The sequence below is a fragment of the Microcaecilia unicolor genome, chromosome 2, assembly GCF_901765095.1.
Source record: "Microcaecilia unicolor chromosome 2, aMicUni1.1, whole genome shotgun sequence".
Classification (NCBI taxonomy): Eukaryota; Metazoa; Chordata; class Amphibia; order Gymnophiona; family Siphonopidae; genus Microcaecilia; species Microcaecilia unicolor.
Window position 1 is genome coordinate 431876831 of NC_044032.1, and position 19265 is coordinate 431896095.

At 43.1% G+C, this 19265-nt stretch overlaps 1 protein-coding gene across 3 annotated transcripts in view; it reads right to left on the minus strand.

Annotated features, from left to right (window-relative positions):
- Nucleotides 1-19265, minus strand: part of LEF1 (lymphoid enhancer binding factor 1) — a 248260-nt gene that overhangs the window by 35591 nt on the left and 193404 nt on the right. For all 3 annotated transcript variants that reach the window (XM_030190796.1, XM_030190798.1, XM_030190797.1), the window contains exons 8-9: nucleotides 16892-16999; nucleotides 5898-5946 (exon numbers count right to left, since the gene is read on the minus strand). In XM_030190796.1, coding sequence (XP_030046656.1) covers nucleotides 5898-5946; nucleotides 16892-16999 — 157 coding nt within the window. The remainder of the gene's footprint in view (nucleotides 1-5897; nucleotides 5947-16891; nucleotides 17000-19265) is intronic.

Genomic DNA, 19265 nt, shown 5'->3' on the forward strand with positions numbered 1-19265 from the left:
CAAGGGGGCGTATCGGAGGCGTGGTCGAGGCGGGACTTGGGCGTTCCTAAGACTTGGACGTCTTTGAGCCATAATGGAAAAAAAGCAAATACGTCCAGGACTAAAACTTGGACGTTTTCACCCAGACCTGTTTTTATTACGAATAAGGTACAAAACGTTGCCCCAAATGACCAGATGACCACTGGAGGGAATCGGGGATGACCTCCCGTTACTCCCCCAGTGGTCACTAACCCCCTCCCACCCTCAAAAAAACATGATTAAAAATATTAATTGCCAGCCTCTATGCCAGCCTCAGATGTCATACTCAGGTCCATGACAGCGAATACAGGTCTCTGGAGCAGTTTTAGTGGGTGCAGTGCACTTCAGGCAGGCAGACCCAGGCCCATCACCCCCTACCTGTTACACTTGTGGTGGTAAATGGGAGCCCTCCAAACCCCACCCCAAACCCCACTGTACCCACATGTAGGTGCCCCCCTTCATCCCTAAGGGCTATGGTAGTGGTGTACAGTTGTGGGTAGTGGGTTTTGGGGGGCTCAGCATCCAAGGTAAGGGAGCTATGTACCTGGGATCATTTTGTGAAGTCCACTGCACTGCCCCCTAGGGTGCCCGGTTGGTGTCCTGGCATATGACGGGGACCAGTGCACTACAAATGCTGGCTCCTCCCACGACCAAATGCCTTGGATTTGGCCGGGTTTGAGATGGCCGCCATTAGTTTCCATTATCGGCGAAAACCAATGGCGGCCATCTCTTACGTCGGCGATCTCTAAGAGATTTGTCCGGCCCCAACCGTATTATCGAAACGAAAGATAGCCGGCCATATTGTTTCGATAATACAGTCGGGTACGCCGCTTGACGGGGCCAGCGTTAGAGATGGCTGTCCTTATAGATGGCCGGCCCCATTCGATTATGGCCCTCCATAGCACCTGACGCAGCCCTTGCATGGGCAAAACACAGCCAGTGTCAGGCTTTTTTAGTCCTCACATGAATAAAGTATTTTAAAGGAATTTTCCTGGCATGACCCGCTCTTTTGCACTTAATCCCACAGTCTGACTGCTACTCAATACAATACGCAAGATCTAGTCAGGACTACAGAGGGAATAGTAAAACACAGATAACCACTTGGAGCACCAAGACTCACTGCTGCCATGGGATTGACAGGAGCTCCTATAAGGCTGCCTGAGGCATCTGCATCATCTTAAGGGGATCCAAGCCAGGTAGCTGCATTATCAGTGGGTGCTCCCCCACCTCACAACTAGTTTCACCCCCCACCCCTCCTGTGGCCGGTCTAGGATCCAGTCCTTCTCTGCTTGTTGAAGAGCCACTTGACTTTTGAAAACCTTGAAGGGCAAATAATCAAAATAACCTTGATGGATCAAATCCTGTGCACAGTTTTTACCCATGGGGTTTACACAAATAATCCAAGGAACACTACATGAGTAGCTTTGCTTTAATTACTACTCCAAAACTATTATCTGCAGAAATTTATACATAATCTCTCTGCAGGTAATTTATGCCAGACACATGAATGCTTTTGATTATACAAAGCTATACATATTGTATACTGACCTTCTCCCTAGCCTAGGAACATCCCAAGTAGAGGCAGACTGAATATCAGTATTGGTTTCAGTACTGAAACTGGTCCAAAATCCTCTTTCTGCCAGGTTTTGGTTTCGGCCGAAAGGCTATGGCCATGGTTTCAGTTTTGGCCATGTGTTTTCGGTAGAAGCCGAACATTTGTGGAGCTATGACATCAGCTGTCACTCCAAATGTGGTGCAAAGTCAGCTGTTGTAAAAGCAGTGTGGCTTTTAGTTTCAGTTTTCATCAGCTGAATTCCATGTGTATGGAGGCCATTTTGCTTGGAGATAAAATATGATCTTTCATTGTTTAAACTATTATATATATTCTGGCTTGAATACTGTTTGGGTGATACTAAAGAATTTCCAGGCTCTGTTGGGTATGATGAAGATGCAGTGTTTTAATCAAACTTGAGGCATGCAGAAGCTAGATTCTATGAAAAAGGATGCAGTGATCGTTTTCGAGCACAAGTATTGGTCAGCTAATAGGGAAATTATATTACAACGAAATGAAGTTTATATATTAGAAAATAATTTGAGAAATGTATTGCTTTTGATTGTCATTTTTCAGAGCACATAGTCCCTGCATTCAGTAACATCACCGGCCTTTTGTTATTCTGGATTGTGCATCAGGCTGGTATAATATCCGCAGTATAGACCAGTGTCTGGGCTAGTTTACCTTATTTTGTTAAGAATCTATACCGTGTTTGTCCTTAATCAGTTTTATAACTAAATACAAAACAGGAAACTTCTCAGTGCTACTTTCTCTTGTTACCTGTGCACAGTTTAGGTAAGCATAAAAAGCTGGTAATCATGTTTTGTTTTGTTTTAACACATTCTCACAAAGTTCCTGACTTTAGAGGATATTTAACTGCATCATCTGCATTGACTTGGGAACCTAAATAAGTCAGACTTGTTGAGAAGTCCATGTTAAAATGGCTCTCCCAGTTAGCCTGTGCTTGCATTTCCTGGGACTGGGGGGGGGGGGGGGGGTAATAAACTCCTGTGGGTTTAGCAGAGGGCTGCCAACCACAAGCTCTGACAATCCAAAGTGGGCCTCATTGGTTCACATTCACACGACCAAACTTTAGTGTTTAGTTTTGGTTTTGGCTGAAACTAGGCAATAAGTTTCAGCTGCAGTTTTGGTCGAAACTGAAAAAACTGTTTCGGGTGGCATCTAACCCCAAAACAAGGACAGAAAGATTACCTGTATTATAGAATAACAAAGATAATTCTACCTACACTGATGGTAGGCAATTTTCAAATCCCACATGCTTTTCTCAGCTGCTTTAATGGCTTTGAAAATTGCCCACTAAAGGTCACTGTGTGAAACCTATTTCATATATAAATCCAGTTTCATATACAGAAAATGGCTCCACTGCATGTGGAGGGGTTTAAGCACATAAAGAGGAACATTTTTGAAAGGACATCCAAGTCAGAACATCCATCTCACATGTATTTTCGAAGAGGATACATCCTGCTCAGAAATAAGTGAAATGGACATTCATGTGCTGGAAACGTCCAGCATGAACATCCATTTTACAAACTGAAACACCCCAGAGGCTGAAAACACTACCAAAAGAACACAGCCTCTACACACAGATTCCCTGAGTACATAAGAACAGAAGAAATAGGGTCTTTTTTTCAGAAGTTCTCAGTCTTCACCTGCTGAGAGGAGTGCACAACCCATCAGTTCAATCCTGGGCCGGTCCGGAGGGACGCTAAAGAAGATGGATTTAGTGAAGGGAAATCTTGCCTCACTAACCTACTACATTTCTTTGAAGAGTTGAATAAACTTGTGCATAAAAGTGAGCCGGTCGATATTGTGTATCTGGAACTTGACAAAGTACCTCAAGAAAGACTCCTGAAGAAATTAAAAAGTCATGGGATAGAATGTCTTATTGTGGATTAAAAACTGATTAAAAGATTAAAAACAGAAAGTAGGGTTAAATGGCCAATATTCTCAATGGAGAAGAGTACATAGTGGGGGTCTCCAGGGGTCTGTGCTGGGACCGTTGGTTTTTAACATATTTATTACATGATCTAGAGATGGGAATAACTAGTGAGGTAATTAAATTTGTTTACGACACACAGTTATTCAAAGTTGTTAAATCTCAAGAGTATTGTGAAAAACTGTAAGAGGACCTTACGAGCCTGGGAATCCAAATGACAGATGACGTTTAATGTGAGCAAGTGCAACGTGATGCATGTGGGAAAGAAGAACCCAACCTATATCTATGTGATGCAAGGTTTTGCATTAGAAGACACTGCCCAGGAAAAGGATCTAGGTGTCATTGTTGATATGTTGAAACACTCTGCTTAGTGTGCAGCGGCGAACAAGAAAGCAAATAGAACATTAGGAATTATTAAGAAAGGAATGGAAAACAAAATTGAGAACTTATAACACCTTTATATTGTTCCATTGTGTGACTTCACCTCAAATACTGTGTGCAATTCTGGTTGCTGCATCTCAAAAAAGACATAGTGGAATTAGAAAAGGTACAGAGAAGGACGACGAAAATGATAAAGGGGATGGAACAACTTCCCTATGTTGAAAGGCGAAAATGGCTAGGACTCTTCAGCGTGGAGAAAAGATAACTGAGGGGAAATATGATAGAGGTCTATAAACTACTGAGTGGAATGTAACAGGTAGAGGTGAATCGCTTGTTTACTCTTTCCAAAAATACTTGGACTAGGGGACACACAATGAAGTTACTAAGTAGAAAATTTAAAATAAACCGCAGAAAATATTTCTTCACTCAAACGTGTAATTAAACTCTGGAATTCGTTGCCATAGAATGTGGTAAAAGCAGTTTGCTTAGCAGGGTTCAAAAAAGATTTGGATAACTTCCTAAAAGAAAAGTCCATGAGCCATTATTAAGATGGATTTGTGAAAATCCACTGCTTACTTCTATGATAAGCAGCTTTGAATCTGTTTTATTGTTCTGGAATCTTGCCAGGTACTTGTGGCCTGGATTGGCCACTGATGGAAACAAGAGGATTGATGGACCTTCGGTCTGTCCCAGTATGGCAATGCTTATGTTCCTATGACCACCTTTATATTCTATTATTGAGGACTGAGCACCTAAAACTGAACCTCTAGAGACTGTATCTCAAAAAAGATATGGTGCAATTAGAAAACGTTCAAAGAAGAGCAACCAGACTGATAAAGGGAATGGAACTCCTCTCATATGAGGAAAGGTTAAAGAGGTTAGGGCTCTTCAGCTTGAAAAAGAGACAGCTGAGAGAAGATATGAATGAAGTCTACAAAATCCTGAGTGGTGTGGAACTTCATTGAGGGGACACTCAATGAAGTATTTTTAAAACAAATATTTTACATCTTACATATGCCTGTCCTCTTTATGTAAGTATTTTATTTGCTTGTTTTTTTAATGTGCTTATAACTTGTGATTTCAAATTTTTATTTTTTATGAATTGTTGAGTATTTATTTATTATAATTAATTATGTTTTTGTTTTTATCCCTGATGCAGCCTGTTGGCGAAACATGGCCACGTCGGGTAACAGTTTTAATAAACCGCTCCTCTTATTGATTTCTGATCTGTTTTGCATTTTATTGTAACATAAGTGCATGGCCATACAAAAAAACCTCCATTTTAATGCTCTGCTAAAAAGAGCCTTAGCATATGGGGAAAAAGCTGCAGAAGGGTGCGCTAAGGTCACTTTTTGCCGCAGCTTAGATAAAGGACCTCAGTGATGATGATAATAATAATCATTATCACAGTAATAGGTGGGCGAGTGGGTGGGCCTTGTGCGTATTTAAGAGGAAGGAGATGGTAGTACACAGGCCCTGTCTCACTTTTCTCTTCCATCAGCTTTCTTCACTCAGCACTCATATCCTTTTATTTGTTATTTTTAGAAAATTTTAATAGTATCTCAAGCATAACTTGAAAAGGAAAAATACAACTTGCCTTAGTCCAGTATCATAAATCAGAAAACATGAATAGACATGAAATATCAACCCTAATAATTAAGAAAAAGAAATGTGGGCAGGGTCAATTGAAATCTAAGGAAAAAAAAAAGGATATATTTTCCTTAGAGCAAAATAAAAAATAAAAAAATAGAAGGAACATACACATATCTTTAAACAGTTCTGAGCACAGAGGAAAAAAACCCAAAAAGAACCAACAAAACTGAGAAACCAAACAAGAGCCAAGGCAAAAGGAACTACCTGCAGAATTCTCAGTGAAGCGGCAGAAGTTTACACATAGTCCTACTGAGCCGGAATCCCAAAGTAGCGGGAGGAAATCCATTGTTTCAAAACAAATAATAGAGAAGTGGGAGGCAGGCGACAGTAACATACCTGGTGTAGCTTCCTGCAGCTTTTCTCTCTTCCTCTTCTTTTTCTTACCCTGGAAAAATAGATCTAATTAGCAAAGGTAGACATGTCTTTATTACACACTTTCAGGGAAATTATAGAACGGACCATCTGCAGGGCTCAGAAAATTGGCCCCATGGACCAGATTCTGAATATGGTACCAAAAAAATTGGTGTCAATAAAAATTTAACTTAGCGCTATTCTATAAACCTCACATAAAGTTAGGTGCAGTATCTGCGCCAATTCAATAACAGTGCATGTAACTTAACAAGCTAATGAGGGCCGATAACAGCACTTAAAGCAATAATGAGCACTAATTGGCACTAATTAGAACTTAGGCACACAACTCACTAAGCGTATTCTGTAACGATGTGCACCAAACTTCTAATGCATGCAGGCAAAAAGGGGCGTGGTTACAGACTGGGAAATGGGCATTTCGTTGCATTATGAAATTTACGCGCCTAGTTATAGAATATGGCTCAGTGCGCCTAATTCTACATGCCGGGATGTACATCACGTTTTCGTTGGTGTAAATAGATGTGCATAGATTTAGGCGTTGAAATATCAACTAAGCATATTCTATAATCGGTACTGAAAAAATACACATATTTCTTGAGAAGTGAGGGGTCCTTTTACCAAGCTGCGTAAGTGCCTATCCGCACCCAACACGCGTCAATTCCAAGTTACCGCCTGGCTACTGCGTGGCCCGGGTGGTAATTTCATTTTTTTACGCGAATCGGAAAATATTTTTATTTTCTGGCAAGTGGGCGGTAATCAGCATTTGAATGCATGTTGACCATTACCACCCGGTTAACGCGTGAGACCTTACTGCTAAGTCAATGGCTGGGGTTAAAGGTCTCAGAACCAAAATGGACGCGTGCCAATTTTCATTTTGCTGCACATCCATTTTCGCCCCCCCCCCCCAAAAAAAAGCCATTTTTTACAGGTGCGCTGAAAAATGATTCTGCACACGGCCAAAACACGCACCTACACTACCACAGGCCATTTTCCAGCACACCTTACTAAAAGGACCCCTGAGTGAGCTCATTACAAACCAGGCTTGCAATAGGTGTCTTTTTGGATGTTTAACTTATGTGTCCTGCTATAAAAATTATATCCATTAAGGACAGTCTCATAAGTGGCAATTTTATAAACATTTTACATATTCAAATAGACACTTATCACACACATAAAATAAGGTTCTAGGAAAACAAAACCCCTACTTTTATATAGGATGAGGATAACAGGGTACCCAGGCAGGAAAATATAACCTCTACTTTTCCACAGCATGAGGATAACATATTGCCTAAGGAGGAAAGGAACATAAAAGTGCTAATTTTATAAAAGCATCATCCCCTGGATTCTATATATGGCACTGAGATTCTGGCAAAACAACCAAAAAGGAGGGGAAAAAAGGAGGAAAAAGGGACCTCACTGAACCGTGAGAACCAAAAAAAAAAGGAGTGAGGACAATTCAAGGAGGATGACAAGGAAGTCTTTTTATTGAAAATACTAAAAAACGACCCGACAAGGCCATGTTTCGGCCCTAAGGCCTGCCTCAGGGTCTTGATCAATCTCTGGTGTTGCAGTGTAATATTCTACACTGGAGAAAGTAAACACACAAGTCTTGTAAATCAAATGCTTTGTTTGTTAAATTGCCGAGTAACAAATGACGTGCTGTGAGCTGCAACACCAGAGATTGATCAAGACCCCTGAGGCAGGCCTTAGGGCCGAAACGCAGCCACGTCAGGCCGTTTTTTAGTATTTTCTATAAAAAGACTTCTTTGTTATCCTCCTTGGATTGTCCTCACTGAGATTCTGGTGCCAAAAATTGAGCGTGGATGCAAGATGTGTGGATCTTAATTATGTAAACAGTGATTAACTAGCAATTAATTGATGGTAACAATTATTGCAGTGAATTGGCAATAATTGGGATTTGTGCATGCACCTGCCTGTGCGTTATTCTATAACCTTGTGTGCCTAAATAACCTAGTGCAAAACTCTAAAGAGGGCATGGCCAGGACAGGGATGTTCTGAAAAGTTGTGCGGGGTTATGGAATAGCCCCATTTCCGTGCCAAAATGCCAGGAGTTGGACGTCAGCATCTACATCAGCTTTCAACTGGTGTAAATACCGGCGCCCAACACAAATCAGCAAATCCTGAGAACAGGCATAGCAAGCCTGGAACAAGATGCAATAGCAATGCCATGCTATGCTAGGGAAGACAGCTCAGAAATACTAGTGCCATTCTACAATTTGCAACACATTTGTTGTATTTAGCTTGAAGTTTTAAAATTCATAGGTTGAGACAAGTTACGCTCAAGTACAATAGGTATTTCTCTGTTCCCAGAGAATTTACAATCTAAGGAATGGATTTACCAAACCCCATTACTGTCAATGAGGCCCTATTTATGAAGCACATAACTTGCATTAATGTGTTAATGTGCATTAATGCATATAAGTAATACATGAGGCAATGGAGGGTGAACCGACTTGCCCAAATACATGAGCGTCAGCAGGATTTGTATCCTGACTTCCCTGGTCATCAGTCTGCTGCTTTAAACACAATGGACCTGATATTCAAAAGAGTTTAATGTAATGCCTCAGTGGTGAGCCTTTTCCAAATGAAGGAAAACCCTGGAACGGGAGGGAATAGGAAACAAATTGAGAGGAAATATGCGTAGGAGGAATCTGCGTGGAATGGCCTGCTGGTGGAGGTAGTGAAGACGAAGACTGTGTCAGAATTTAAGGAAGCATGGAACAGGCATGTGGGATCCCTTAGAAAAAGGAGGAGTTAGTGGTTACTGAGGAACGGCAGACTGGATGGGCCATTTGGCTCTTATCTGCCGTCATGTTTCTATGCTTCTAATGCTACTGAGCTGGCCATCTGCCAGTATTCAGCAGCACTTAAGTGGTTAATGCTGTTGATATTGCCTGTGAATGCCAAGCACTGTCTGGTGAGTGCTAAGGAACTAGGGCGCAGATCTGGAATTTAACTGGTTAGTGGCAAAGTTCAGTCCACCAACTGGCTAAGTAAGCAGATAAAGTCAAGACAGCAAAAAGCCTGTCCTAACTCAATCTGCCAAGCTAACTGGGCACCGGTCTCAATATTGGTTGGTTCCCGGTTCACTTTCAGGTGACCACGGACAGCCAGATATTCAATGTCAGAGTCTGGACATGGCCCAGCACTGAATATTTTGGATTAACTCAGTTCACAGCCATTAGTGGCTTAAAAACTGCTGATTGCTGTGGGCTGAAAATCTACTCCTATCAGGGCCGGTCTTGGGTGACAGGGGCGACAGACCAGGGCAGCTGCACAGGGCCTCTCGCTCCTAGGGGTCCTGCGGCCCTGGCATAGTAACATAGTAACATAGTAGATGACGGCAGAAAAAGACCTGCATGGTCCATCCAGTCTGCCCAAGACAAACTCATATGTGTATACCTTACCTTGAATTTGTACCTGTCCTTTTCAGGGCACAGACCATATAAGTCTGCCCAGCAGTATTTCCCGCCTCCCAACCACCAGTCCCGCCTCCCATCACCGGCTCTGGTACAGACCGTATAAGTCTGCCCTCCCCTATCCTCGCCTCCCAACCACCACCCCCTCTTCCCCCCAACTGCTCCGCCACCCAATTTCAGCTAAGCTTCTTAGCATCAAAACCATTGCTACCTTCCCACTACTGCCTCTCCCTCTCTCTCCCCATAAGCTGCACCCGAGCTGTGGCACTTTTTCTCTCCTTCCTCTTGTCATCTCTGGCGGCCGCAGTACTAATTACACAGCAAAGTCATGCGCAACTGAAACTCTCTGCATGCTATGGCTGCTTCCTCCTGACCAGTCCTGCCTCCTTCCAAAGAGGAAGTTATATCGGAGGAGGCGGGGCGGGTCCGGAGGAAGCAGCTGCAGCGTGCAGAGAGCTGAGGTCCTGTGCGGCATTGCTGTATAATTAGTACTGCAGCTGCCAGAGATGGCAACAGGAGAGAAGGAAGGAAAAGTGCTACAGTTCGGAGGGTGGCTTAGGGGGAGAGAGACGGGAGAAGTATTTAGGGGGGCAGGAGCGGAAGGAGCAATGCTGGGGCTAGTGTAAGAGAGGAGCAGTGCTGAGAGGTGTTGAAGCTGGGGTAGAGAGAGACAGGAGCAATGCTAGAGGGGGGGAGGGTAAAAAGAGGCAGGGGCAATGCTAAATGGTGAGAGACAGAGAGAGCAGGCAATGGGTGGGGTGCGAGATTAAGATGGTGCTAATACTGCATGGGAAGAGTAGAGAGAGAAAGATGGGGCAATGCTGGATGGTGGAAGAGAGAGAGAGGGGTGCAATGCTGAATGGTACAGAAAAAGGAGGGAAGAGAGAGAGGCGGGAAGTGCTGCATGTCAGAGGCAAAGAGATGCTGGATGGAAGGGGGTGTGAAGAAAGGAAAGCATTAGTGAAAGGCTGGGGAATAAAAGAAGAGTGGGGGAGGAAGTGACATCATTGGTGGTGGATGGCAGCTTAGTTGTTCAGCTCTATCGGGGCTGGGTTTAAATTGAGGGTGTTCTCCACTACTATCTGGGCAAAAATGCTTTTGAGTCCCTTACCTTTCGAGTTTCATTATGTTCACGCGGAAAAGGCTTGAAAAGTTCCAGTTTGCTTCATCCTAAGGGGATCCGTTGAGGCACATACAGTCAGGCAAGGCAGCCACAGAACTAAATAAGATGGTGCTAACGCACACTGATTCTTCAAGAGGAGGACTCCATGGTTAGTGGAGTTGCGGGGAAGTTACAAAATGGGCTGGTTCTGTGCGTAACAAAGTAAATTCAGGCAGTCCGTTCAGATGTGTGAATGGCTCTTGCTGAGATGCAGGGGAACATTAAAGAGATCAGAAACTGCCTGGAGCAGGTAGAAGAGAGAGTTGACAATATGGAGGGTGAGTTCTGGGACATTCAGGCTGCACAGACACTTTTCCAAAAGCAGTGACAAGTAGTGCTTAAACTGGTGGAAGACCTGGAGGTGTAATTTACGTTTCAAGGGTGTCCCAGAGGATGACAAGTATTTGGACTGCAAGCAGGTGATGGTGCAAATTTATGAGTATTTATTGCATAGGCCTATCACAGAAGAGAGTACAGATGGGGTCTACATGTATGCCTTGAGCATGCCCATTGGAGCTTGATGCTGCAAAGGGAATCGGTGCCCCAAATATTATTGGTTGCTTTCACAATTTCGGGGTGCAAGGCCCGTCTTCAAAAGGACATGGTTTGGGACAATGTTAAAATTGCTGTTTACCAAGATTTGGCTGGCTCAACCCTTCAAAAACAAAGAGCTGAGAGAGGTCACAAAGTATATACAATCCACAGCTCTCTGCTATTAGCAGCTATTCCCATTTTGACTTTTGCTTACTGTGAGAGGTAAAAGCAAGAAAATGAAAGCGGAGGCAGAGGCCTGGAAAGCTTTGTCAGATTTGGGATGTACAAACCTGCCTCTGCCCGCAGGTGCTTCTCAGTCCCCCTGATGTGGGGCAGCAGAGAGAACAATGGCAGAACATTCCAAGTACCAGGTTCTGAGCTGCTATGTCATCATAAATACATAAGTAATGCCACACTGGGAAAAGACCAAGGGTCCATTGAGCTATGTGAATGATGCCCATACAAATATCTGACCACGTGCCCATTTGGTTGGAGGTTAGTCTTGGGGGAGGGGGCAACATCAAAGGGGTTTTTGGATGTTTAATGAAAATTTATTAGGGGAAAAGGTTGTGCAAGAAGACATTGGAAAGGTGATTCAGCGCTATTTCCAAGAGAATGATAATGGTTTAGTTGATGATAGCATTCTCTGGGATGCGCTCAAGGTGGTAGTGAAGGCCCATCTTATTAAATGGGGAGCTCAGAAAAAGTGTGTTTATGATAGAGAAGTTCTTTCTCTTAGGGAGCGTTTATGTTTCTTGGAAAGTCAGCATAAAACAAAGTCAACCCAACGGTTGTGGCAACACCTGACTTCAGTTTGTGCCGCCTTAAGTAGAATGCAGTTGGAAAATGTTAATTTTATGCGACAAAAGTTTAAACAAATTTTTGAATATGGTAATAAGTCTGGTACTTTGTTAGCAAGGCAATTGTGTGAGCAGAGAATGTCACACCATTTTGAAGATTAAGGGGAAAAGGGATGTTTTATATTATTCTGATTCAGAGACTGGGTCTGAATTTTTATAAACATTTGTATGGTAATGGAGGGGGTGGACTGGAGGATGAGATCGATCAATATTTGCAAACGATTACCTTCTCTGTCTTCAGAGGATAAGGAACATTTGGATGCTCTAATTTCTCTTTTGGAAATGCAATAGGCAGTTAAACTGCTTCCCAGTGGAAAGACCCCGGGGTTAGATGGGTTTTCTACTAAATTTTATACAATTTTGGGGGGAGATCTGGAACCTCTGTTATATAGAGTGGGTAATGGTCTACTGGGTGGCAATTTATTGTTGAAGCTGGGTAGGGACCTGGCTGTTTGTGGTTATTATCGCCCAATTTCACTGTTAAACATAGATGTTAAGTTGATTACTAAGATCTTTGCCCAGCGTCTAGCCTGGGTTTTGCCTGGGTTGGTTCATACAGACCACACAGGGTTTGTTCTCAAGCGGCAGTTAATAGATAATATCAGACGCATCTTTAATGTTCTATGGGGGGGGGGGGGGGGGGGCTTGGCGGGCTCTATCTCCTTTAGTTTTGATGGCAGTTGATGCAGAAAAGGCTATTAACAAGGTCCGCTAGGTTTTTTTGTAGAAGGTGTTACAGAAGATAGGGTTAGGTGACCATTTCTGAACTTGGATGCACAAGCTTTATGAATCTTCACATTTTCCATCCAGGAAGGAACCAGTCAGGAGTGCCTCCTTGCTTTTTGCTCTTTCCATAAAGCCCTTGGCTCAATGGATCATGGATAATGGCAATATTGGAGGGTACCAGCTGGGGAATAGTCAGCATAAAATTGCACTTTTTGCTAATGATATCATCTTCTATGTTACTGCCCCTAATTTGACATTGCCAGTCATCTTGAGAGAGCTGAAGGAACATGGCTTTTCAGTCTCAGGTTTCAAAGTTAATTTTGGTATATCAGGGTTGTTGGGAGTAGGCATGGAAGGGGGGCAAGAGGAGTGAATATGTCAGTCCTTTCCATTTCGTTGGGCCAGGGAGGGGATTCAATATTTAGGGGTCTGTATTAAAAAATGTCTGGACACCTTATATAGGAGGAACTATAGGGTTATTTTGTCCCAGATTTGGAGGAACTTGGGTAAATGGATGGGATTATAGCTGTCGTGGTGGGGACATATTACAGTTGTGAAAATTAATATTTTACCTAGGTTGTTTTTATTTCAAACTCTCCCCTTAGAAGTCCCTATTTCGGACTTATGCTCATTACAGTGTGATATTTGGGGGTTTGTCTGGGGGGAGTAAGCACCTTCACTTGCCTACACAACTTTTGTGGCAGCAGGTGGAGTTGGGAGAGTGGGCTGTGCCAAATTTAGTGTACTGTTATTTGGCGGCACAGCTATGTCAGTTATTAGAATGGGATATTAGCCCCCACAAAGCAGGGATACTTTTAGAGCAGGTTCATTTTCCTGAACTTTCTTTGCGTTATTTACTTTGGGTTCCTAATGGAAGACAACTCACCAGGCTACACATCAGTAATCCTGGAGTGGAGGAGTAGCCTAGTGGTTAGTGCAGTGGCCTCTGATCCTGGGGAACTGGGTTCAATTCCCACTGCAGCTCCTTGTGACTCTGGGCAAGTCACTTAACCCTCCATTGTCCCAAGTACAAATAAGTACCTGTATATAATATGTAAACTGCTTTGAATGTAGTTGTGAAAAACCACAGAAAGGCGGTATATACGTTCCTTTCCCTTATATGAAGCATTTATTGGCCATTTGGTTTAAGATTAGGAGGAGTTGTGGTAGAAGGTTGCGGATGTCCTCTTTAGCACCGATAAAATATGGACAAGTGTATGCTGCAGGGAGGCGGAGAGGTATTTTTGCTAGATGGGAGTGGGCTGGTCTGATCCATCAGTTGCTTGATGTGGGAGAGCTTTGCTCTTTTCCTGATATTCAGGATCTGTATCAACTTCATTCAAAAGATCTGTTTTCTTATTTGCAAGTTAAGCATTTAATTAATTCTAGAAACAGGTTGTGTACAGATCCTGAGGATGTTGAAAATTGGGAGAATTTGTAGGTGGCTTTGGGTAAATTAAGTTGACCCACATCAATACTCTATAGATTGGAAAGAATTTCCACAAATATATGTTGGATTGGGAAAGGGATTTGAGTGAAGAGCTTGAACTTAGTACATGGAAAAGGGTGTTTCATGAAGTTAAAAAAGTTTCTGTTTGTCTGTTACTTAAGGAAAATGCATATAAGGTGGTAACACAGTGGTACTATACCCCGGAGCGCTTGAAGCAGATGTTTCCTTCTATTGTTTCTGAAACTTGTTGGAGATGTCATGCTGACAGAGGTATATTTTTTCACATTTGGTGGATTTGTGCTTCTTTGCAACCCTTCTAGACAACTGTTACGGGATTGATGTCCTAGACTTTGGGGATATCATTTCCCTGTGAGCCCAAATTTTGCCTGTTGAGACTGGGCAATCGGCAAAGGTGTCGATGGCAAACTAGGATCAAAAGAATTTGTCTCACAGCTGCAAAGTGTGAAATTGCAGCGCAATGGAAACAATCAGCAGGACCTATGATACATTCCTAGGCCCCTCGAGTCTGACTGGCTCGGGATTTGGACCAAATTGACTGATCGCTATCATGGTCATTTTAATGCAGATCAGAAAGAAAGGACTCAACTTTCTTCAATGTTCTCCAGTCTTTGAGACTTTTGGTAGTCCTGTGCCCAGCAGGGGTGGGGGGGAGGGGGGGAAAGAAATGTTAGTACTAGTCCTGTTAGGTGCTCACTGAAGATTCTCTGTTCGGTGCCCTTCTTTTTGCTTTACTTAGGGAGTTATTGGGGGGAGGGGGTTTCTGTTGGGGGGGGGGGGGGGTTAGGGTCTTGCTGTGTGGGTATGGAGGTTACTTATGTTGTTTGTATTTTTTCATCCAATACTTTAATAAAAGTTAAAAAAAAACAGTGGGTGGGCCAAGGTGAGAAAAAGAGATGAAAACCTGTAGGTAGATGCAGCAACAAAAGGGAGATACTGGATAAGAATATATGAAATCTGAATGGATAGAGAGGCAGAAATAAAATGGAAGAAAGCTGAAAGGAACAGATCAATGTTGGAGCTGGATGTAGTAGAGCACTGTGCATATCCTGAAAACCTGACTGGCAAGAGGTACTCCAGGACTGGACTTGGGAAACACTGTAGTAGAGGAGGTGAAGAAGATAGGTGGAGAGAAATTTATAAATGGACAGGAGATGTTTGGAAAGAGCATTAAAGAAGACAGAAAGCAGTAACCAGATTAGAAAAATTAAGTGGCCAGAATAAAGGTAGAAAAAGAATTTTAGTTTTGGATGAAGTAATGTGGTAGCTGGGATATACCACTTTAAAGGTTAATAAATAAAAAGGAAAAAAATGGAAAATAAGATGATACTTTTTCATTGGACTAAATATATTTTGGACTAGTTTTCTAGCTTTCAGAGGCCAAAATCTCCTTCCTCAGTTTAGGATAGCATACTTGTTATGGTTTACTGTCCTGACCTAAGAAAGAAGGTTTTGGACTTCAAAAGCTATTTAAATCCAATAAACAACGTATCACCTTATTTTCCATTTTTGTTTTATTAGTTAATTTGTAACATACTGATTGGAATATGTCAGTTTTTGAAATGTGCATCTGCTATCTGTATATTGTGCACAGCAGAGTGGAGGGGGGGGGGGGGGGTATGCATCACTTTCCCTGGTTGTTGCATTATACGCAGAGTCTGGCTTCTTGGGAGTTTAATTTAATTTTGGTGTAGATATTTCTATTTTTAGGGCCCTGTTTACTAAGCAGCGTTATAGGCATTGAAGATCTACTAGCAATATACCCCCTGATATTCAGTTCTATTTAACCAGCAGAACAGCTGCTGACCAGTTACAATGCACTTAACTGGCTATCCACCAATATTGGGGATAACCGATTAACCCCGCTGAATATCCTCAGTTAGCGGCTAGCAGATAGCCAGTTATATCAGCCGATATAACTGGTTATCCACCAATTATTAAAGCCAGTTTAGCGGCCATATTTGGCCGAAAACGTGGGATATCTATGGCCAGTTTAAAGATAACCGGTTAAGCCTGTATATTGACTTAGCCGGTTTTCTTTAAACTGGCCAAAAATAAATCTGATATTCAATGCCGGTCACCGGAAATGGCCCGGCATCATTGAATATCCGGGTTTAAGTGCTGACCGTGGGAGTTAGGCAGTCTAATTCCCGCGGTCTGAATATCGGCCCCATAAGGAACAGCCAACGAAGGCAAGTAAGGCAGGGTCAATTCAGGTAGCACTCTGCGCCAATACTAATATTTTAAAATCGATACAGTACTTTATAGAAAGCCAGTGATATCTAATAAATAATGGAGTAACATGATCTCTACAATTTGCCTTTCCTAACAACCATATGGCTGCATTCTTGAGTGTCTAAAGTCTCTACAACTGAGAAGCTGGTAACCCCACATACACTAAATTTCCATAATCTAATTTAGACATTAAAAAAGCACGATCAGGGAATGAAAGGCTGCCTCATCCATCAAATTACAAACTACTCTAAGTTGCCAGAACACTCGAAATCCCTTTTGTAGCACAGACATTACCTGACCTAGTTTCAAAGGCAATTTGAGATAGATGGAAGAGCCTGAGATACAACAAGCTATGGTTTTGAGGTGTTCAAGACTAACCCGATTCCTGACCAACCACGAGGCCATCTTATCCAAACATAATTGCCACGTCACCAAATCTGGATCTGTGTTGGATTTAGGCCTCATAAGGCCTCATAATTGCAGAGCTGTGATATGTGGTCTCCGGCCAAGGCCACCACTTTCTGTAAGTAACTTACATAGTTGTCTCTTGCAGACCAGCCTGGGTAAAGCTGCATGTGTAACTGCCTCTCCTTGCGGGCTAGTTCATAATATTTTGCCTGTTCTTCACGGGACAGAGCATGCCACTGCAAGGAGAAACAAAATAAGTTGGTAGCAGCATTACATAATGAAACGGATCATATAAGCAAACACACACATTGCCCCACTCATGAGTGACTTTGTGACTTGAATACTTAGCTAAAATGAGGTGATGCCCCTGAAGTCTGCAAAGGGGAACAAGTAGTTTGAAGGATGGCTCTCTACCTCTGCCACCATTTCAATGCCAATTTAAAAAGTAAAAAAAATGAATACCTCCACCTCTGAGATTCAGCTTTCCTAAAATATACTGCGCACAAAACCAATGTTTCCCTTCCCAGGCCAGCTTTTTAAGACTCATCAGCAGATTTCACACTCTGGGTCTGGATCCACTAGCAGGTCCTGGAGGGCTTGCAAATGGCTGCAAGATGAAGTACTGCTCAAGGCATCTGACAACCACATTCTAAGAAGGGAGCCCAGTCACACAGGCGATTTGTAAACCTGCGGGATTGCATTTCTATTGCTGAACTCTTTAACTGCTAAGTTCAACTTTACCTGAACAAATTTAAATGTGTTTGAATGAACCGCATAGCTAAACACACCACATACTGGTTCTAGAAGTACATTTTTTCTTCTGCTGCCTCCTCTGATTTAGCTGAGGCCCAGAGTGAAATCCCTTACATTTCTTGCACTGACATCAAGCAGAGAAACCCCTAGATGTCCCCTCCCTACCAGCGGATCAAGAGTTCTGGGCATTATTACTGGTAGTGAAATAAAATGCAAGCTGGTGAGAAACACTTTCCTCTCCTCTCATCTTTAGCAGGTACTAAACAAGAAGGTTCATATAAATAAATATATTTTGTGTAAACCCCTGGTCACAAAGCCACACAAAATATAGGATCTTTCACACATGCTTCCCCTTCAAGGGACAGAGTACTCTGCTGGGTCTCCCAGTGACACCAGACTACTCTGATTCACTACAGTAGAGTTACCATACGTCTGGGCTTCGCTGGACATGTCCTCTTTTCCAGGGTGCTGCCAGGCATCTGGTCATTTTTTAATATTTTGATTGTCCGGGTTTCTGGCAAAGCAACATGAATGTGGTCGCAAACACACACGTATGCAAGTATTACTGTAGAGGTCATCTTATCTACTGGCGTGTGCATGCGCATGGCCGAGTATTCCTGTGCCAGCAAAGATCCTCCTCATGCAGTGCACACATCACAGCCGACGGGTTGTTAGAGAGGCCGGAACTTGTGCTCACCACTGCTGCCTAGTACTAGCCTGCCGATGCAGGAAGCTGCCGGCAGCTGGCCCTGCTGCACTCTTCTCCAGCTGACACAAGCTGCATTGCTCGGGACTTGTTGAGACTTGGGGGGTGGGGTCGGGAGCCCTGCTGCTCCATGTCATTCTGATCACCTGCTGCGACTGGACTCGGACAGGGTATGGCTCACAGCCGCAGTGGCCATCCCTGCCCCCACCCCCAGCGACACACACATGCATATACACCATCACTTGGCTGAGAGGGAAGAAGGGAAGCAGCTGTAGCTAGCCCTTGGAGGACCAGCTGACTGACCTGCCTTTCTAGAACCATTCCTGCAGCCCAAGAGATTGTGATCCTGCAGTGCAGCAGTGCATTCAAAGTGAGGAACTGGGAGATTTTTGGGGGGCGATGTCCTCTTTTTTGTCTCCGCAGATATGGTAACCCTACACCTACAATAACTTTCAGGACACAGTGGTTGTGGTTTCAACCACAGTTTCTTTTACTTGGTCGAAACAGAGGTGACAATAAGCTGTGTACAAATATTCAGCAGGCTCATGACATCACCGTTTCCATCTCACAACTTCAATAGTTTGTAGAAAGCAAATCTCTCTGAGCAACCAAATACTTCACAGAGCGTAAGGGAAGGCCAAGGTTCCTACAGAGGGCCAGAAGAGTGTTATTAACCCACGCCAGTGCCTCCTGAACTAAAGCAGTCTATTACAGGACAGTTCCTCCTGACTTCTGCTTTAACCTCAGGAAAGGGAACAGCAAACAGAAGGAACCTCCATGATAAATCAAACCAAATGAACAGGAGTAGAGGCTGACCAACAGACAAAACCAACTCAGGAGATGGTGCTTGGAAAACGCTTTATTAATTGCTTGCATAAAAGACCCGGCATGGTCCATGTTTCGGCGTGATAAAACGCCTGCTTCAGTGGTCACAATTAGTATTCGCAGAGTACACTGACTGGATAAAGTTAGCATGCACTTGAGGGGAAGTAATGAAACCATGTGTCAACAAGCACACGCGGTTTCGTTACTTCCCTCAAGTG